Genomic DNA, 21,647 nt, shown 5'->3' with positions numbered 1-21,647 from the left:
AGAGGGCGGAGCCTCGGAACGGAGGGCCCAGCTCTGGCGGCTCAGCACTGGCCTCTGCAGGGCCCTCGGGGGAGAGGCGGCGGCGCGCAGTGTGGGGAGGCTGCGCACGGCGAGGGGCGCATGCGGGGCCGTTGCGCGGTGCTGCTCTTGAGCGCTGGGGAGCTGGGGGCTACACATCGGGATTCTGCTACCTGGTACCGCCAAGAGGGCGGCCCAGTGTGCAGCTGGCTGCGGAGACAGCAGCCGCGGGAGCCACGCACCAGTTCCCCAGTCCCATGGACCTGGGCGCGCCACTCTGAGTCCCGGCCTCCAGGGACGCTGCCATGGTCCGGGCCCGCCTCCGCCCTGCCAGACGGGGCTCACGCAGGAGGCAAATGCTCGGATGGCAGTCCCGCCTCTGCGCGCAGCCTAGGCGGTGCCTTCGAGTCGCTCGCCCACAGCACCCACGCTCAGGGCGCCACGGAGCTACCCCCCCTCGGGCCCTCGCATCCCTCGGCCTTGGATGATGCTCTGCCGCAGGACGGTGAGGCCCACTGCGGTCCACCTATCCTGGCCCCAGGCGGCAGCGGCGAGGACGAGAAGATGGGGTGGAGGGAACGGGGGTCGGGAGAAGAGCGATAGAGAATGGGCATCCAGAAGACGGGTGGAGAAAGAGAAGCTTGGGCATCGGGGGCCCAGAAAGACGCTAGGCTGAGCCCCCAGCCCACCTCACCCTCGCTCCATATCTTTCTGCAGGCTCCCTTGTCCGCTGGCCAGGATTCTCCAAGGCGTCTCACCACATGGGCCGGCTCAGAAATGCCAAGATCCACGTGGAGAGAGCTGTCAAGGTTGGAGGGAGCTGGGGGGGGTGGGGGGACGCACAGACGGGGGTGTGCTAGAAAGGTCCCTGAGAGTGGTTCCACCTCCCTCCCTGAACTATTCCATCCTTAAAAACAAATAAAAACCCCAAAAACCTTGATCCTACACCCACTTTCAAATACCTCCATATTTTTCCATACCCCCACACTTGGCAGACTTGTTTGCTTCTTTATCTGGGATTCACTGCTCAGCTCCCACCACTCTGCCTCCCGTACTCTTCCCCACTCCCATTGGGAATCACTCCAGTCAAGGTCACTAGGGACCTCCAACGAGCCCAATCCAGCAGCCCCTTTTCTGCCCTAGTATTGGCTGGGCACCCTGTGTCGTTCTCCATGGTTGCCCCACACACCCTTCCCTTTTGGCTTCCTGCACACTCCTTGTTTTCCTTTCTCCGGTCCCTGGCTGCTGCTTTTCAGTTGCCTTTGAAGGCTCCTAGGAATTCCGTTGTTCCCTGTATCTCTCCCCGCACCTGTCTCCTGGGCTATAAGTCCAGACAATGTGCAGTGCCCTCTGCATACCCTTTCCAGCCCAGCCTGTTCTCTGACTCCACACTTGGTAGATGCAGCCCCCTACTTAACGTCTCCACCCAGAGAACATACAAGCATTTCCATGTCCCAGACCATACTCTTGATTTTCCAGCCTAAACCTGTCCTCACTATTGTCTGGTCTCCCCCATCTCCCAGTTGCTCAAGCCAGAAATCTGATCTTTCTGTTTGCTCACCCACACATCTACGCCCATTAGCAAAGCCAGTCATCTCTATTTCCAGAACAAGTCTCAATTCTATCACCTTCTCTCCATCTCCACTGAAGCCACCCTCATTCTAGCTCACTCTCATTGTGATTTCATTCCTACACAAACGACAACAGCCTTCTCAACTGGCCTCCCTGCTTCCGTCCTTGTCCCTCCATCTAAATGCAGTATAGCAACAAGCCAAACTTACACAGCCTCCGGCACTGTCTGTCATTCCCTTACTTTGCCTTTAGTGCTTCACACTGCTGTTGATATAAAATCCAAGTCCATTTCCAAGGCCTGCAGGGCCTTTTACAGTCCAGCCAGAACTACCTCCCCAGGAGCTCTCCCCTTATTTCCACCCTCACCCTGGCCTCCTTCCTGTGCTTTTGGACCTCTCTCCAGCCTCAACATCTTTGCACAGGCTTTTCCCTTTGCCTGAACTGCCATTTTCCCAGCTCTGTAAATTCATTGCTCCTTTTGCACCTTCCCTGGTCATGTATGCATTTCTCGTTTCTCCAGATCCCCATTAAGTATCCAGTTTTTAGAATCAGCCAGCCTGAATGTAAATCTCTGCTCTTTCACTTATCCACTGCGTGGCCAAGCAACTCAACCTCTCTGTGCCTGTTTCATCACTAGTTAAATGGGGATAATAGATCTATTAAAAATACGTGTTGTTGTTAGTAATATACATACTGAACACCTAGTGGGTACTCAATAAATACTAGCTATTACTATTATAAATATGACTATGCATATTTCTTTCTGTACTTGTTTATAATCTGTCTCCCCTACTGGAATATAAAGATTTCCTGAAGGCAGAGCCCATAACTGTCTGGTTCACTATCCCCTGTGTCTGGTACTTAGGCAATACTTACTGAACCAGTATCCTTCTCTCACCTTACAGCAGAAGAAGATCTTTATGATCCAAGGCCGTTACCCGGTGATCCGGTGCCTCTTGCGCCAGAGGGGCTGGGTGGAGAAGAAGATGCTGCATCCCTCAGGCACCACCCTGCCTCCACCCCAGAAGGATCCGGATCGCTCTGTGATGGCTGATAGTGACACCACCGAGGATGGTGGGCGTTCCCTCCATTTCCGCAAGCGCCCCCTCCTGAGCCCCTTTCCTTTGGTTCCCACTGTCTCAGGGTGAGACTTTGGTATGGGCCTGTGGGGCAGGGACAGGGACTCACCAGGCCTGGGCTCTGCCTTCACAGAGGACGAAGATGAGGACGAGGTGTTCCCACCGCCACAGCCGTTTGACTTCGATGATTTACTAGAGTTTGATGACTTAGATGGGACACATGCGCTGATGGTGAGGGCCCCCGGGGCTGGCAGGGGTCTGCTTAGTTGGAGGGAGAGTGCTGGAGTCCAGCTGGATGATCTCAGACTAGTCCTTTCCTTCTCTGGGGCTCAGTTTCCCCATCTGCGGTAAAAACTGGTTGCTTCTCTAAAGCCTGGATAGGGCAGCAGAGGGTGTGAGACAGAGTGGGGCTCAGACAAGGCTGGCATGGCATCAGAACTCTGCTAGGTTGTGTCAGAAGCTGGCACCAGCTCCATGCCTGATACTTCCTCCTTCCATAGTTCATCTCCTTCCTCTGCCCCCTTAGCAAGCGAAGGCTGGCAGGAAGAGTTTCAAAAGTTCTGAAAAAGGCTGACATGATGGCATGGAGGATACGCGTGTGGCTTCAAGTCTTGCCGCCACTGCCTACTAAGTTGAATTATACCAAATTGCCCTATTTCTATGTCAGGAATGGTTGAGTACTGGCAATTTCATATGGCTCCACCTTGTGAGCTCTTGGACATGTCACTTACCCTCTTTGTGCCTCAGTTCCTTCATTTGTGAAATGGGGATAACAGTAGCGCCTGCTTCATTGGGTTGTGGTGAGGATTAAATGAGTTGATGTTGAAAGTACTGAGGGCAGGGTCTAGCACGTGGTGTGATTGCTTATTAATAACCCTGCCTCCTGGAATTGTAGGAAAGATAGAGAGACGTAGAGCCATTGTCATGGGTTACGTGCCCATCAGCTTAGAGTCAGTCTCCTACCACCGAGCAAGTTACTGATGGCCACGGGCCAGAACAAGGTGTGCTGTTCACTGCCTAGGGGTACGTGGCCAAAGGAGGCTGCAAGCCCAGCTGCTCTCTGATCACCAAGTGTGTGCCCTGAGGAAGGGATGTGCATTCTGACCTTACATAAAGATGTGCAGGCTCGAGGCCACCTGGGAAGCTTCCTGTCCTTCCAGTCACCTCCTTGCTCAGCAGGGTGGGAGGAAGCCGCCTCAGGCCTAGTGCAGCCCACAGCAGCCTCTCTGTCTCCTCTCCTCTCCCCAGTCCCGCATGGTTCGGAATGAGATCCCCTACTTCATTTGGACCACTCGGCGGGACGTGCTGGACTGTCGCTTCCTCTCCAAGGATCAAATGATAAACCACTATGCCAGGGCTGGCTCCTTTACCACAAAGGTGGGCTCCCCGGGTTGAGCAGGCATGGCGGCTTCTACCCCCCGGCCTTGGGCCAGCAACACAGCTCCCTGCTCTGCTCTCCTTGTCAATAAGAGAGTTCTCAAGAGGGGGTGGGTATATAATTCAGTGGAATTTGGAGTCAGACAGTCCTGGGTTCAAATCCAACCTCCTACATGTCTGGCACATGGAGAAATACTGACTAAAAAAGGCTCCAGGATCCAAATGGGATCAGAACAAATACCAAGCCCAGTGACTGAGCAAGAGGGCCCTTACTTCCTATGCAGAGGATATCTGGCTGATGGATCCCTTCTGTCTTACCTGGGTTTGTTAACAAGTAACTTCATCTCTCTGAGCCTCAGTTTCCTCATCTTTAAATGAGAATACCAGTAAGACTATCTTCTAGGGTTGTGGCAAGAATGAAGGCTTCATACTTGGGACCTGCTAGTATATCTTTTGGTGTGGACTGGAAAGGATTTCTAGAGGAAGCAGGTCTTTAAGGATGTGAAAGGGTGGGTAGGAGGGATGTAGGGCATTCTCGGCAGAGGGACCGCCTGGGCAGGCATACAGACATGGACGTGAGGGAGTCAGGCCTCATAAATGGGCAGAGCCTCTGAGAACATCTGGGCAGGGTCTCCTAGAGCTTTCGGAACGTGTGTCGAGGGTGGGGGTCCCTTGGAATTTCTCTGGGCAAGTCCCACCCTGCCCCCTCAGTGGCTAACTCCATAGGTGGGTCTATGTCTCAATCTCCGGAATTTGCCCTGGTTTGACGAGGCTGATGCCGACACCTTCTTCCCACGCTGCTACCGCCTGGGGGCTGAGGATGACAAAAAGGCCTTCATAGGTAAGGAGATGCCCAGCCCCAGACTGGAGGGGGAAGGGGAAGGCCCTGGCTCGCATTGGAGAGCAAGGGGCCTTTCTCGTGCCCTCGTCCACCCCAGCAGAACTCCCCCATCCCCAATCCTCATCTTTCCCTAATGTGCCTCCCTTCCTGAACCTCCCAGCTTGTTCAACTCAGACCGCCAGAAGAGCGTAGGGAGCTCAGCTTATATTCTAGAGCAGGTTCTAAAAGTTGGTTAATGGGGTAAGTTGGGAATCCAGAATGGGTTCCAGGCCTGTGTCAGCGTCCACTGGTTAGATCGGGTTCCTAATCCAGAAAGGGTTCTAAGACAGAATAGTTTCCAACTCCAGAACATGTTCTAAATTCAGGTCAGAATTTGGGTCCAGAGTAGTTGCTAGGTTTAAATTAGACTTCAAATCTGAAATAGGTTTTGGGCCAAGGTATGGTTCTCAGGCTAGAATAGGTATCTAAAGTGGATCAGGAACAGAAGAGAGAAATAAAACAGGTCTAGGTGAGATTCTGAAGGCAGACTATGAGCCAAGTCAGGTCAGAGTCTGGGTCTGGTTCTATAGTTGAAACAGGAGGCAGGTTCTAAGCCAGGTTCCAGTCAGAAGGTAGGTTCCAGATCCCAAATGGGGCAGGTCATGATCAGGTGCTGGAACCAGAACAGGCCTGGAGCCTAGGGGCTGAGCAGGGTATCCCCTGCCCTGGGAGCAGAGGACTTCTGGCTGACAGCTGCCCGCAACGTTCTCAAGCTGGTGGTAAAGTCTGAATGGAAGTCACACTCTATCCAGGCAGAAGAGAAAGAGGCCCCAGGTAAGTACTGTGGTTACCTCCAGTCCCCCACCCATTTATCCTCCCACCCACCTGTCCATCCATTTGTCCATTCATTCATTTGTTAGTTATCCACATATCTGTGTATTATCCTCATCCATCTGCCTATCCACTACCCCTTCCCACCAACTCATCCATACATTTACCCACCCATCTGTCCATCTAACTCCCTACTCACCCACATAACCTGTCAATCTCACGTTCACCTACTCATCCATCCAATCGTCGCTCCATTTCCCCACCTATCCCCTCACTATCGATGTACTCGTTCCCCTACCTGCTCGGCTCCACACTCCCTATCCATCGATCCTCCTCCTACACATCCTTCCATGGACCCCATCTATCCACCTGCTTTGCCGTCTTCCTATCTACCACCTGTCTGTTTTCCAGACCATCCACTTATCCATTCTTCTGTCCCAACCAATCCACTTCCTCATTCTGCCCTCCCATGGGCCTGGCATATGGCCAAGCTCCCTAGACAGGACAGACTAAGAATATGCGGTTCTGCCTGTGGGAGCTCAGGTTTCTGTGAAGGAGGAAACAGTGAAACTTGTGCTTGTGGAGGGGGACACAGAGAATCCCACATTGCATGTTGGCTCAACCTGTTGCTTGCCCCTTTTCTCTCCCGACTTAGCTCCTACCTCAAAGCCCCCATCCTATAATACAGGGGCCTGTCAGCCAGGGATTCAGGGACCCAGGGGGCAGCTCTATTGGGAGGCGGGACATCCCTGTCTCTTCCAGAGGGAGACCTCCTCATTGCTGTCCCCTGGGTAGGTCAGGTGCAAAGAAGACTAGTGTGCCAGGATTAGAGGCACAAGGGTCTCAGGTGTGTCAGAGGTCCCAGGAGCAGAGAGGCTGCAGGTGTGTCTGGGGCTGTTGGTGCTGAGAGGCTCTGGGGACATTTAAGGTGGACCCTCAAGTGAGTGACAGGTTCTGGGACAGTAGGAGCCAAGGGTGAACACTAGGGTCTCAAGTGAATTAGAACAAAGCCTCAGGTAAGTGACAGGTCCCAGGGGAGTAGGAGATGCAGGTATGTTCTGGGCCTCAGGTGTATTTAGGGTGATTCAGGTAAGTGACTGGCCTTGGGGCAGTGGGGGCTGTGGCATGTCAGGTTACCTGTCACATAGTTACAGGCCCCTCCCTACCTCTTCAGGAGATAAGCAGCCCAAGAAACAGGAGAAGAAGCCGGTGATGGTACCCCCGGAGTTTGTGGATGAAGCTCTGTGCGCCTGCCAAGAGCACCTTAGCACCTTGGCCCATCTGGACATTGACAAGGACCTGGAGGCCCCTCTGTACCTCAGCCCTGAGGGCTGGTCCCTCTTCCTCCGGCGCTACTACCAAGTGGTCCAGTGAGTACCTCTGCAGCTGGGCTGTGGGGCATGGGCAGGGGCCCCTTGCTCTCAGACGCCTTCCATGTTCTGAGCCCCCACCTCCTCTCTAACCCTCCCCCTTTTGTTCGCCCTGTTACTCTCCTGCTCGAGAACTCTCAAGAGCTCCCACTGCCTTCCTCATGGGGTGCAAACCATGCTTCCTGGATCTTGGCATAATGTAGTCACAAAGATCATGGCTATGCTGTCAGATAGACCCGAGTTCGTCCTGGCTATGCAACTTCCAAGCTCTGTGATCTTGGGAATGTCACTAATCTTTCTGAGCTTTACTTTTCTCAAATGCAAAATAGGTTTAAAAATAATGTCTGCCTCAAAGGTAGGATTAGACAGGAAAATCTGTATTATGTGCTCGGCACAGACTCATAGTGTTCACTCATAACATAACAATCTGTTAAGTCATTTAGATTTTATCCTAGAGGCCAGTGTTTCCCAAAGTGTGTTACATAGGATAGTAGTTCTGCAGGATGTAAGTCGATTTTGTGGAAAAAAAGGCGGGGGGGGGGATCGGGGGGGCTTTTGTGGTCAATCACATTCAGTTAAACAAAGTTAATTCAAATAGGTTTCCTTGGTGCAGGGCGGTGCAGAATCTATTGATAGTATACACCTCCGAGAGAGATAGAGTGTGCAATACAGCAGCGTTGATAAGCTACTGTAGGAACTTAGCTCTTATTTATGTTAATTAGCCTTTGGTCAAATCGGTTTTGTTTTACATCATTTCACTTAGTTGCAGAACCTATAGACAATGTTAAATGAGGACTTACTGTATATCCTGTACTTCCATTACCCCAGCACCCCCAAGCAGCCTGAGGCGTTGTGTTTTCAGAACACACTTGGGGGAAAGGTTCTTGAGCAGAGGAAAGGAGTATCAAGGTGAGATTGGAACTGTCTAGGGAGATTCCATTCAGCAGAGTGTGCAGGAGAGGCTACAGGGGAAAAGGCACTAAAGGCAGGAGAACACAGCATTTATTGAGCTCTTCCTGTTTGTCACACATTGCTCCAGGCTCCAGAAATGACACATAATTTCTGCCCTCAAGGGACACAAAGCTCAACTGAGGGGGCTGGAAGCAAGCTGGGTGGGGGTGCTGAGGGCCTCAGCTGGGGTGGTGGTAACAGAAAAGGAGTGAACGGTTCAGTGGTTAGGTAGGGGAGACTGAGGACTAATAAATCAACTTTGAGTGAATGACACACTGAGCAAACCCACGTCATTGACAAATAATTCATTTGCATCTTTCAAAATATCAGAAAATGAAAATGACCCTACACTTGCCCTTAGCTACCAGAATATGTAAAAAGACCCTTCTTAAACTAAGAATTATCAAGACTAAGTTAGAACATTAGGTGAAAAGAACGTGAGTCCTACTTATTTCCGGGTGTGGGGCAAGTTCTAGAGTGCTGTATGATCCTCTTAGAAGTTGGGATTTCATAAAATATTTCATTATATATGTAGTGGTGAGTTATTCAGTACAGATAGTTAGCCTTCATTAATTCATTCAATATTGATTCCTGTGTTTCTCAACTTTTAAAAATAAATCCATGACTCAGCAGCCAGGCTTTTATCAAGGTTGACTTTCCACAGACACACGGTTATTTTTTCTTTTTGCTAAATATAAAATCATATTGTCATGTTGAATATACTTTTCGAAATTACATGTACCCCTACAACCCCCATGTGACACTTTTCTGGACCAAATCACAGATTTACCGAGCAGATTCTTTGTGCCATGGTCCATGGAAAAGTTTCCAGCAAACCTGGAAATAGGAGGGTCAGGACTAGGCGTGAATAAGAGGCCTTGCCAAGCCTCCTCCATCTAGCTGTCCCTGTTTCTGGCACTTCCCGAGTGGCTGCTACTGCCTCCTTATTAAAAGAGAGGTTAAGTTCTCTGTGGCTAGAGACATTCAAGAGGCTAAGATGTTAAAGGAACATTAGCATCTAGTGGAGGCTTCCTTCCTATTCAGTTGGAAGAAATGGGAGAGTTCAGATGAGGCAACCATCTGGGGTATTTTGTGACTTGATTTAGTTCAGAACATTTTGTGTCCTGTAGGGAACAGGGTCTCTCTTTGTCCACGAACCCGCTATCTGTGCAGACCAGTGGCAGAACCGAGCTCCTGCCAAAGTACTTGCTTATGCAACCATTCATTCATTTAACAAACTTTTAGGGAGTGCTGAGTAAGTGCCAGGTATGGTGCTTGGGGGTGGGAACACAACAGAGAGTGACAGCAACAAAAATGTTCCCGCTCTTACGGAGTTTACATTCCAGTGAGGGGAGGCAGACAGACAACAACCAAATATGTGCAGGTGTCAGGTGGTAAGTGATGGGAAGAGAAATAAAGCAAGGAGATGGATGACACATATTTGCTTGAAAAGAATTGGACTAGGAAGGAACTCACCTATCAACCAGTGTTAGGTCCAGGTTAGAAGGAGAAGGAACCCCCAAAAGCCCCTGTGGGTGGAGGAATTGGTCAGGATGGAGTTTGTATCCTGGCTCAGCCACTTAACTCAATTTGTGGCCTTGGGCAAGTCTTAACTCTCCAGGCTTCAGTTTACACTGCTCAGAAATGGGACTAGTAATATCTTCCTTGCAGGGCCACACAGAGGGTTAATAATACATGTACAGCCCTTGGCACTAGTGGTGCCTCATCATTCAATGCAGTATGAGTGAATTCTGCCAACGGCAATTTTATTGTAGTGGAAAGGGAGGTGGCAGGAAATTGATTGTTGAAGAGGGGGGTGCATGTAAGAAGTTGAATTTTCCCATCCTCTCTCATTCTAGCAGTCTGGGATGGTGACCTGGGCAGATTAGAATTTGGGGGGCAATGTGAGCATGGGGATGGAGGTTTGGAAGAGACCTACTGTGTTTCCCCGAAAATAAGACCTGGCCAGACCATCAGCTCTAATGCGTCTTTTGGAGTAAAAATTAATATAAGACCCGATCTTATATTGTTAGATAAGACTTGGTCTTACAGCAAAATAAGACCGGGTCTTATACTAATTTTTTCTCCAAAAGATGCATTAGAGCTGATGGTTTGGCCAGGTCTTATTTTCGGGGAAAGCCGGTATCTGGATCTGTAGGGTGGGGACAGTACAACCAAGACTGGTCGGACCATGGCCAGGGGGCTTGTGTCTCCCTTTGCCTTCTCCACCAGGCTGCCCCCAGGCCCAACCCTGCCCAAGACCCATCATCTCCCCACAGCGAGGGGGCAGAACTCAGGCACCTCGACACTCAGGTCCAGCGCTGTGCGGACATCCTGCAGCAGCTGCGGTCTGTGGTGCCCCAGATGGACATGGAAGGAGATCGAAACGTCTGGATCGTGAAGCCGGGAGCCAAGTCCCGTGGCCGAGGTGGGGGTCAGCCCCTGCTTCCTGCACCAGCACCCTACTTCCTGCCTCCCCAGCTAGAGGCCAGGGATGTTAATAGTTCAGGCTCTATTGGAGCCAAACAGCCCGGGTTTGAATCCCAACTCTGCTACCAATATGCTGTGTGACCTTGAGCAAGTTCTATCACTTCTCTGCACCTCAGTTCCCTCATTGATGAGGGATGATAATAGTTCCTATGAGGTGAGGATTAAATGAGGAAGTGTGTCTAAGGCTCAGTGTGGTGCCTGGCACAGAGTAACCCCCATAAATGTTGACTGCTGTGATGCTGCCAGTTTTTCCTCTCCTGCCCTCAGAGTTGGGTTAATGCTTTTGGTAGGTCTGGTGCTATTTTCGTGCCGGTGCTTGTCTTCTATGGGCTCTCTGATTTGATGGGTGCATCTTTGTGAGGTATAGCATAGTGGTTAAGGTATGGATGCTGGGAGCCAGAATGCCTGGGCTCAAACCCGGGCAGCTCTGCCTCCTACTATTCGTAAAACTTTGGGTAGTTAACGGCCCTGTGTCTCATTTTCATCATTGGTAAAATGAAATCAATAATACCTACCCGAGAGAATTAGATGAATATAATACCTGTAAAGTACTTAGATCCTGTGCTTTTTTTACACAGTAACTGTAATAATATAAGTGCTATTATTTTCAGCTATTATTCTGGCCATTCAGCCCAATATGAATGAAATCTGAACAGGTGAGCCAGCAAGCTGAGGTGGTGACTTAGTCCAGCCTTTAAAAACTGATTAAGGACTCCCAAGATGTAGAAGACAGACTTTTGACAGACCCCTCCAAATACTGCTCTTGGGTGAATTTGTTCATGTCCCAGTGACGCTGGGATTCCAGATACTCCTCTTGGGGATGTCACTTCCAAACCAACATTGTGGTCTTTTTCTACCTTGGAATAATTTTGTTGGGTTTTCCAAGTATGAAAATACGTATTTATTATATTAAAGAAAAAGATCAGACAATTTTGGAAAGTAGAAAGAAGAAAGCAAAAGCCTCTCTTGATTTCACTGAGATAACTACTGTTAACATTTTATTGCATTTCTTTCTATACTTCCATTTGGAGAGAGAGAGATTGATTTTAAACAAAACACTATTCTGTAGCTTCCTTGTTTCATTACACCTTTTGATATCAGTTAATATTATTCACTTCTTCTTTGCATTTTTCTTTTATTTTTAACACTCAGTCTTGGAGATCATTCCATTTCCGTACATCCAAATATGCTTTTTTTGTTGTTTTTAGCTTATTTTATGGACACTTTTAAAATACATAAACGAAAGAGAATAACACAAGGAATCCCCATATACCAAGTACCAAATTTCAATATTTTCTCTCCATTTTTAGAAAAACTTAATTGAAATGTATATATAATGTACCTCATTGAAAAGTGTACACATTGTGGGTATACAAGTCAATGAATTGTCACAACAGGAACATACTTGCAGAAACAGCACCCAGATCGTGAAAGAAAACATTACTTGCCCCCTAGAGGGCCCCATCCCACACTGCCTCCCAGTCTCTACCTCCCCACAATGGTGGCCCCTCTTCTGGTTTATAATCCCATAGATTAGTGTTGCCTGTTAGTGAATGTTACGTGAAAGTATAGTACATGCTCTCACCTCAGTCTGCTTCTCAGCTGCATAGTCTAATCTTGTTTAGATGTACGGTCATGGACTTGCCTGATCCTTTTCTGAGGTGGCCGCCAGTTTTTTCCCTATTTATTTGTTTATTGATTGATTGCTATTACAAGCAATACTACCAGGAACAAACATCCTGTTCAGATATCTTGTGGCACTTATTTCCTTAGGATAAATTCCTAGAAATGGAATTGCTGGGTGAAAGGGCATGAACAGTCTTCATTGTTTTTACACAAGGCGTCGTGTTCTTGGGAATCTCAGTGATCAGTCTGGCCATTGGAGAAAGCATCTGGCTTGGGAACCAGCCAGAAGTTATTCAATGCCATTGGCAGGCGATCAGGCCGTTTTGGGGACCAAACAAAGAAGGAATGAGATTGATTGGTGAGTGTGTGTGTTTGGTTTGCAGTGTGATTCTGATATTTATCAGCATTAAACTGATGCCTTATAAGCATAAGATACTTACTCCACTAGTTATAAAGTAGATAAAATAAGATACCATTTTCTACCCAGGAGAATGGCAAAAATAATCAACAGTATTGTGTAGGATGTGGGCAGACACAACTCATACACTCCCGCTCGTCATATAAGATGGAAAAATGCACATGCCCTTGGAGCCTGCAAATCTGTGGCTAGAAATTTATTCTATAGGTAACAGATAATAATGATATGAGTTAACATTTACTGAATGCTCACCATATGCCAAGCACTATCCTAGATCCTTAACATGTTTAAATGTATAGAATCCTATGAAATTGAGGCATGTATAGACTCTACCACAACCTGGAAGGATATCCACAGTTGGCTGCCTCTGGGGAAGGAGGGATATTCTTTATTGTATACCCTTTTGTACTGTCTAATTTTTGTTTCTCTTTTTTTTTAACATTCAGTTAATTACATCAAGAAACGAATCAAAGTCATATATGCATATGGTTAAAGAAACAAGCCCAGTGCTGTTTGAATTTTTATTTGTGCATATATTCCTTTTCAATCAAACAAAACTGATTCATTAAAAAAAAATTAAATCCTTAGCAGATTTTCAGGTTTCCCAAAGACAACAGGTTCTGACTGAGGCAGGCAGCCTGACCACGTGGCCCTATCAGTTCTGTGGGGATGAGAGCTTATGATGAGCTGTCCACGGTCCCTAACCCTTCGTCCGGTGGGAACCTGCCCTGATCCCTGACCCCCATTCCCCCCTCAGGCATCATGTGCATGGACCACCTGGAGGAGATGCTGAAGCTGGTGGAGGGCAACCCCATGATTACGAAGGATGGCAAATGGGTGGTACAGAAGTATATCGAGCGGCCCCTGCTCATCTTTGGCACCAAGTTTGATCTGAGACAGTGGTTCCTGGTGACCGACTGGAACCCACTGACCGTGTGGTTCTACCGTGACAGCTACATCCGCTTCTCCACACAGCCCTTCTCCCTGACGAGCCTGGACAAGTGAGCCCCACCACGCACTGCCTCTGAGCTCCCAGGCTAGTTGGGGAGCTTGGGCAAGGAACAGGCGATTTGGGTGCAATGCTCGGCTCCAAACACAGACTCTGCAGGCAGGCAGGCAGGCAGGCCCTCCATCTGTCCAACCATCCTTCCATCCTACAGAGACCTACTGAGTGTGCCCTGTGCCTTTCTCTGTTGTAGGCACTTGGGACACAGTAGTGAACAAAATAAGAGCCTGGCTCTCAAGAATTCACATTCTAGTAGGGAGAACAGACAAACAATGGACATAGTAAGGAAAATCGTCTAGTAGGTTAAAAGGTGATATGAAAAAAAGCATGTAGAGCAGGGGAAAGCAGGGGTCAAGAGAAATTTGAAAGAAGAGAGGCCAGTTGCAACACTAACTTGTGGGGTAAGAGGAAGCCTTGTTGAATCCTGGGTTCAAATTCCATCCCTGCAGCTTCTAAGCTGTGTGACATTGGTGGCATGAAAACCTACTTAACCTTCCGTTTCCACGACTGAAGAGTGGAGGCAGTAATATGACACTCATAATTATAGCTGTTAATTATTAAGTGCTTTGTATGGGATAGGTGCTAAGCACTTTATGCATATTAGTCATTCCTGAAAACCCAGTGAAGTGGGTACCTTAACTACCCCCATTTTACAGATGTGAAAGGAGCACTCGGGTTAACTGACTTGCCTAAGATCTCACCACTGGTCACTGGTGAAGCTAGGACTTGAGCACATGTCTCGCTGACTATAAGGCCCATACGCTTACCCACCTTCTCTCTAGGCACTGGGAAGGTTCACTGACACTCTGCACAAAGCACTTAACACTGTGTCCTCCATAGTTAGTGCCTCAGAAGTGGTCCTGAGAGATTAGACTAGTCCTGGCCCTTGGGCCTTTGTCCCCTCATCAGGGGCCCATCTCAAGTTGAATGATCTAGGGAGGCCCAGGGCTGGTTCCAGGGTTTGCCTGCCCTCCCACCCCCAGCTTTTTGCTCTCTGCCTCAGCTCTGTGCACCTGTGTAACAACTCCATCCAGAAGCACCTGGAGAATTCGTGCCATCGGCACCCGCTGCTGCCCTCAGACAACATGTGGTCAAGCCAGAAGTTCCAGGCCCACCTGCAGGACACGGGGGCCCCGAACGCTTGGTCCACCATCATCGTGCCTGGCATGAAGGCCGCAGTGATCCATGCTCTGCAGACCTCCCAGGACGCCGTGCAGTGTCGGAAGGCCAGCTTTGAGCTTTATGGTGCTGACTTTGTGTTTGGTGAAGACTTCCAGCCCTGGCTGATCGAGATCAATGCCAGCCCCACCATGGCGCCCTCCACGTCAGTCACCGCACGGCTCTGTGCCGGCGTGCAAGCTGACACCCTGCGTGTGGTCATCGACTGGCGGCTGGACCACAACTGTGACACGGGAGCCTTCGAGCTCATCTACAAGCAGGTGAGGTGGCCAGGCCCAGGCAGGAGCCCAGAGAGTCTTCCCCCTCTTCCAGGCTGCCCCGTAGTGAAGCACAGGGCACTGCAGGCAGGCAGACCCAGTTCAAATCCTGGTCCTGCCACAGCGACTTAATGCATCTGCTTCCTCATCTGTAAGATGGAGATGCTATTACCATCCTTCTCATGGGGCTTGGCAGGCTGACATGAGTTAATACGTGTGGGTAATATTTCTAGAGAGGCGTATAGCATAGTATTAAAAGCATAGATTCCTGAACCTCCCTGGGTTCAAATCTCTGCTCAATAACTACAAGCTGTGTGACGCTGAACAACTTCCTAATCTCCAGAGGGTCTCCGTTTCCTTATCTGTAAAGCACGAATGAAAACACTACCTACCTCATAAGGTTGTGAGAATTAAAGGAGTTAATTTAGGTGAAGCACGGTAGAGCAGTGCGTGGCACGTAGTAAGTGCTACACAGGTTTTAGCTATTGTTGCTCTTACCTAATAGGGTTGTTAAGTGTCTCATGATAAATGGCATGACCCGTAAAGTGCCTGGACACATAGTAATGGTGTTAGTGGAATTATTCTTATTCTTAATTATTTTACTCACCTTGTTCCAAAAAGAGATTTGAGTCCACTTACCGGAATAGAATAAGGCTTTTAAAAATCAGTCAAAAAACTGACTTTAAGGGTTTAGGAGCTCTGTGAGTAATTTCTGTCACAGTTACATTACTTCTGCTTAGGATGTGCGTCCATCAGAGTTCGGCCCCCAGGAGAGAACATGCTGATCCCACGGACCAGGTGTCCTGGTTTTGTCCCGGTTACTGATCATAAGTCAATATATTGGCATTTTGGTTTCAAAAAATATAAATGAGGAAATATAAGGGCAAAAAAATAAGACAAAACCAAGGGAAAAGGAAATGTTCTGGCATAGTGGTCCCCAAATGCTGGTTCATAGGCCAGAATAGCCTAGAAAGCTTTCCAAATATACTGATGTCAGGAAGCCCCATCCCCAGAGATTGAGCTGAAATGTCTGGCTTAGGGACTATGCATTTGCATTCTTCAAATGTCCTAGTTGTCCCCAAAATCTTTTATAGCTGACTTGTTTTGTTTTTGCTTTTTAAACCAACATGTAATCAAGATTCACACTTTGCGTTGGTTTTGTCTCTCGAATCTGTCTCTCTGTCTCTCTGTCTCTCTGTCTCTCTGTCTCTCTCTCTCTCTGTAATAGACACTCCCACCCAGAAAAGAGAGGCAGGGTGGGAAGCACATAGGAATCATTGGTCCACAGCAATTCTGAAATCCAGCCTAGCATATATTTCTAGTTTTACTATTAGGACTCAGTGTTACTTACTGGGAGTTCTCCATGGCTCTTCCTTCCATCCATTGGGATCTCAGCTCAGCCCTGAATCATCCTTCCTTTTCCATAAACTTTTTCAATAGTTCTTAGTCTGTTACCTTCTTATAGAAATTTGGGAATACAAAAGCCTCTTTTGTTTCATATTGCAACTGTCCCTTACAGTCCAAGTAGATATTTTAAAACCCTGTGGGTTTCTTATATGTCAATTTATAACCCATTGTATTACACAAAAGCCATGTCCAGGGGTGGCCGGTTAGCTCAGTTGGTTAGAGCGCGATACTTGTAACACCAGGGTTGCCAGTTCGATCCCCACATGGGCCAGTGTGAGCTGCGCCCTCCACAACTAGATTGAAACAACTGCTTGACTTAGAGCTGATAGGGCCTGGAAAAACACACTTAAAATAACTAAAAGTTTAAAATAAAGATTTAAAAAAGCCATGTCCACAAATCTTTGCGCTCTTCTCTCTTTTGTGAGGCTGCTATGGAACAATAGCCCTCAAAATTATAGAAGCCCTGCTGTTAGTTGGCAAAGAGGGCCTCTGCTACACTCAAAATGTATTAAAGACTGAAACGCACGACCTACAGGTATGCCCTTGGGATGCTTAAAAGATTTGTAGCTACATATTTTAAAGGGCCTGTCAGGTATGACTTAGATCTCTCTGAAATTTTGTGGGTTTTTTTTTAATTGAGATGTAATTGACATAACATTGTAGTAACTTCAGGTGTACAATATAATGATTTGATATTTGTATATATTGTGAAATGATCACCACAATAAGTTTAGTTAATCATCCATTACCACATGCAGTTAACAAAATTGTTTTTCCTGTCATGAGAGCTTTTAAGACCTATTTTCTTAGCAACTTTCAAATACATAATACAGTATTATTAACTATAGTCACCATGCTGTACATTACATACCCAGGACTTATTTATCGTATAACTGGAAGCTTAAACCTTTGACCATCTTCACCCATTTCAACCCTCTCTCCCCCATCCTCCTGCCTCTGGCAATCACCAATCTGTTCTCCGTATCTGTGAGTTCAGTAGTTTTATTTTCCTGAGTTTCTACATATAAGTGAAACCATATGGTATTTGTCTTTCTCTGTCTGACTTATTTCACTCAGCATAATGTTTTCAAGGTCCATCCCTGTTGTCACAAATGGCAAGATTTCCTTCTTTTTATGGCTGAATATATCACATTTTTGTTACCCATTCATCCATCAGTGGACACGTAGCTTGTTTCTATGTCTTAGCTATTGCAAGTAATGCTGCCATGAACATAGGGGTGCATATATTTTTTTGAGGTAGCATTTTTGCTTCCTTTGAATATATACCCCTAAGTGAAATTACTGGATCATATGGTAGTCCTATTTTTAATTTTTTGAGGAACTTCCACAGTGTTTTCCATAGTGGCTGCACCAATTTACATTCTTACCAACAGTGCACAAGGGTTCCTTTTTCTCCACATCCTTGCCAATACTTTTTTATTTCTTGTCTTTTTGATAACAGCCATTCTAACAGGTGTGAAGTGATAGCTCATTGAGGTTTTGATTTGCATTTCCCTGATGATTAATGATGTTGAACACCTTTTCCTCTAGCTTTGTAATATAATTTGAAATCAGGAAGCCTGATGCTTCCAGCTTTGTTCTTAAGATTGCTTTGGCTAATTGGGTTATTTTATGGTTCCATACAGATTTTAGGATTTCTTTTCTATTTCTGTGAAAAATGCCTTTGGTATTTTGATAGGGATTGCATTGAATGTGTAGATTGCTTTCGGTAGTATGGACATTTTAAAAATATTAATTCTTCCAATCCATGAGCACAAAATACCTTTCCATTTATTTGTGTCTTCCATTTCTTTCATCAGTTTACAGCGTACAGGTCTTTCACCTCCTTGGTTCAATTTATTCCTAGGTATTTTATTCTTTTTGCTGCTCTTTAATCTCTTTTAATCTAGAACAGCCCCAATGCTCCCCCTCTCTGACCCCCAAGTTTGGATCTTTTGTAGGGACCAGGCTGATTGTTATGTAGAACTGTCCCACATTCTGGATTTATCTGATTGTTTCCTCAGGGTGGTTTTTAACTTGTTCTTCTGTTATCTGAATGTCCTGTAAACTAGAAGTTAGGTCAAACAGCTTGATGAGGTTCAGGTTAAACATTTTTGGCAAGACGACTTGAGAGGTGATGCTGGGTACCTCATACAGCATCACAAGGTGTGCACTGTTGGAGTGTCTCGCGATCAGTGATGCTAAGTCTGACCATGGGTTAAGGTGGTGGCTACCAGACCTCTCCATTGAAATCTGCATCCTCACTTTTGCAACGATCAGTTACTTTGTAAGGGGATATTTTGGTCATGTGCACATGACACATTTTCCTGTCATCCTTTTCACCTACTTGTTTTGATATCCCGTTTTCATTCTTGCCTATTGTATTCGAGTTGCAAAATGTTAAGTTTCTAATTCTGTCTTTCCTTCTCCGTTTATTAGTTGAGATTCTGTACAGATGAGCTTTTCCTCATCAACTGGGCATTCCAGGAGCTCTGATATCTGGATTTTTAACAAGCTTCAAGTGACCCTCTTTAGGTAGATTCTAATCAGGATCCTTTGATGGCACAGAAAACACCTCAAAGTAGCGCCAGGTTAAAAGAAGCATTCTTAGCAAGACACAAGCGGCTGTCCTGGAGCCCAGCTGCAGGAAGTACAGCTTGGCTTTATAGGAACTTAACAATTGCACTGGAGCAATTTCTCTGCCTGCCTTTGTATATTTGCTGTTTCATCCCCTCCACAGAATGCCTTCTTTAAGGCTCTTAGTTTCTGCTTCCCCGTAACTTGGGTTCACATGAGGCTTTAGGCAGTTTCCAAGCGTCTTATCTGTCTGGATGTCATAACTCAAATTCTCTCTGCAGCGAATCCAGCTCAACTCAGGAAGCTTTCCATCCTCAATGGCCTACAGAGTAGGGCCACACGTATTCCGGCAGGAGCCAGGGCAGTTTAGGAGGGTAAGGGGGTGGAGAGGTGCTAGTGGAGGCATGGCTGAGACTCCCCCACTCCTCTGGGTTACTAATCCCAGGGCCTCAGTGACTCTCTAGGGTCTGATTCGGGCCTCCAGGGCCACACCCCTTAGAAGACAGAAGTAGGCTTCCCAGTTCTCAGCCCAGAAATGTCTCCTGACTAAGTGCCCCAGAAACGAATTCTATCCATCTCTGCCGAGTCCTTCTGGGGCTAGGATTCCAGTAGCACTGTCTGAGCAGGCCTTGTCTCCTTTTCTTCCTCGTAGCCTGCTGTGGAAGTGCCCCAGTATGTGGGTATCCGGCTCCTGGTAGAGGGCTCCACCATCAAGAAGCCCATGGCGGTGTGTCACCGGCGGACAGGGGTCCACCCAGCACTCCCTCACCTGACCCAGGAAGGATCTGAGGAAGGCAAGGACTTGAGGACCCCTACCCACAGTTCAGTTCCGAAGAAAGTTCCTGAGACCAGGGGCCTGGGGCACACTGAGAAGCCAGACTCCACTGCCACCATGTCGGCCCCCAGAAAGGGGAAGAAAGGCAAGGCAAAAAGTGCTGCAGCTCTGGTCTGCCCCAATATCCAGAAGTGGGACCCCTCCAGCACCAAGATGGGCTGTATTTTCACCATGACTTTGGCTAGTGGGGACAGAAAACCCCACTCCTTGAATAGATTGCCACTGAGTCTGAAGAATCCCCAGGCCCTGGATAAGACCATTCCCCCCAAACACCCCAGGGTCCCAAGGCAATTTCTTTCCACTCTCCAAGCTCCTCCTGAGCACCTGAATTTGCCGCCCACCCACGGCCCCACCAAAGAGCCCCCAGTAGCAAGTAAAAGGCACCACGTAAAAAGTATTTTTTAAAAATACACAACCAAGGGAGTATCGTCCCTTCTAAAGGAGTCGCCCTGCGAGGCAGTTTACTTATTTCAAAGATGCCTGGACTCAATCCCGGGTTGATCTCTCTCTAGAGCCCAAGCTTTCCCTGTGGCAGTGTTCTGCCTTTGCCTCCATACAAAGTTGCCTCTGGGGGAAAGGACTTAATATTTGCACAGCACTTAATAGTTTACACTGTGTTGCTACCTAACCAGCTCCTTTTGTCCTCACAACCTAGCAAGATAGGTGCTATTATCCCCATTTTCCAGCCGAGGTACCAGGAAGTTTAAGGAAGTTGTCTGAGGTTGCACAGCTCAGAAGGGGCAGAGCTGGGATGCAGACGCAGGTCTGTTGGATTCCAAACCCTGTACCCTTCCCATGGTCTCCAGAGGAGGAGCTGGGAGGGCTCCATCTGCCCTCCTATGCCCCAGCCTTCACGTCCCCCTGCCTCCCAGCCCCCCACACGCACCTTGAGGGGCAGCTGCTCAACCGGGGGCTCTCCCCAGGTCTTCATAGCCCTCTTGCTCCCACAGCCCCTTACCATTTTCCCAGCATCCACACCAAGACCCGGCTGCCATCTCCCCATGTGCTCCAACCCCAGGGGCGGGTGCTCAGACTGCAGCACAGCAAGCTGGGGGGCTCTAAGGCCCTGTCGACCACAGGCAAGGCCTTGATGATTCTACCTACCGCCAAGGTTTTGATTTCCCTCCCACTTAACTCCGAGCTCAAGCAGGCACCCAACTTCCTGAAACCAAGAAAGGTGGGCCTCAAACTGTGACTCGCATCCTGGGTGGGCAGTGCTAAGTACTGGGGTCAGGGCTGGAGGGCACAGGCAGAGGGCAGCTCCCAGGCGGGCTGGAGTCCAAGGGGAGGGCTGGTTTCCCTCAGAACACCCTTCCTGGACAGATTCCTGATCATCTCTCCCCTCTCCCCCTCCTTTCACACCGAGGCTGTTGCTCCCCAGCGCCTTGGTGGTTCCCATCCTGGAAGGGATTGTGGTCTCTACCCTCTGAAGTTGGAAATCTTCCTGGCACCCATTGGAAGATCAAAGCCAAAGGCAAGTTCAAGGCCAGACTCTGTGACAGACCCAAGGCTGAGGCATGCCTCATGAAGACACTGCGCCTTCTGGGACCCCTGCCCCTAATCGATGCACACCAGGGGTTGGGGGGTTGGGGGGTGTGAGGTGAGAGAAGCCCAGGTTTCAGGCCTCATTGCCCCAATCCTGGATGCGGCGCCAAATAAAAAGGAACAAGTGAAGTATTCTAGGCATGGCTCCATTTCTCCTGGAGTGTGAAGAGAGGGTAGGGTGGGGTGCTGTACCCCAAAGTCCAGAACAAGAGTTAGAGGGCATCAGCAACTCCTCCGTGAAGCAAGGCCAAGAATTCCCACCTAGCGGCAGACATGGGGCTTCCTGTTC

At 48.2% G+C, this 21,647-nt stretch overlaps 1 protein-coding gene across 8 annotated transcripts; it reads left to right on the top strand.

The window, feature by feature from the left end:
* Window positions 1–59: 59 nt before the first annotated feature.
* On the top strand, window positions 60–21,490 carry TTLL3 (tubulin tyrosine ligase like 3). Of its 8 annotated transcripts, none has more exons than XM_019748248.2 (15): window positions 60–523; window positions 736–827; window positions 2,496–2,664; window positions 2,803–2,900; window positions 3,918–4,046; window positions 4,773–4,887; window positions 5,602–5,700; window positions 6,872–7,067; window positions 10,298–10,446; window positions 13,310–13,553; window positions 14,562–14,997; window positions 19,631–19,898; window positions 20,500–20,576; window positions 20,832–20,990; window positions 21,180–21,490. In XM_019748248.2, the coding sequence occupies exons 1-15, from the start codon at window positions 121–123 to the stop codon at window positions 21,339–21,341; spliced, it is 2,796 nt and encodes a 931-aa protein (XP_019603807.2). In that variant the 5' UTR covers window positions 60–120; the 3' UTR covers window positions 21,342–21,490. The 8 variants fall into 8 exon arrangements, 6 of the variants coding, with proteins under 6 accessions (XP_019603807.2, XP_074169118.1, XP_019603810.2 ...); XR_012489697.1 differs by having other exon boundaries at window positions 62–523; window positions 20,764–20,990; window positions 21,180–21,315; XM_074313017.1 differs by having other exon boundaries at window positions 61–523; window positions 20,500–20,990.
* The last annotated feature ends 157 nt before the right edge of the window (window positions 21,491–21,647 follow it).

Source organism: Rhinolophus sinicus, linkage group LG10, assembly GCF_036562045.2.
Source record: "Rhinolophus sinicus isolate RSC01 linkage group LG10, ASM3656204v1, whole genome shotgun sequence".
Taxonomy (NCBI): Eukaryota; Metazoa; Chordata; class Mammalia; order Chiroptera; family Rhinolophidae; genus Rhinolophus; species Rhinolophus sinicus.
Note: the sequence above shows the minus strand (reverse complement) of the source record. Positions and strands in the feature narration are given on the sequence as shown.

What these genes read in the sequence shown, in the direction of transcription:
- TTLL3 (XM_074313017.1), top strand. Translation starts at nt 121, where the DNA reads ATGCGGGGCCGTTGCGCGGTGCTGCTCTTGAGCGCTGGGGAGCTGGGG. An exon ending in CTGGCTCCTTTACCACAAAG is followed by an intron (nt 4,047 to 4,772) that starts GTGGGCTCCCCG and finishes CTAACTCCATAG; the next exon opens with GTGGGTCTATGTCTCAATCT. An exon ending in CCCCAGAAAGGGGAAGAAAG is followed by an intron (nt 19,899 to 20,499) that starts GCAAGGCAAAAA and finishes CCCATTTTCCAG; the next exon opens with CCGAGGTACCAGGAAGTTTA.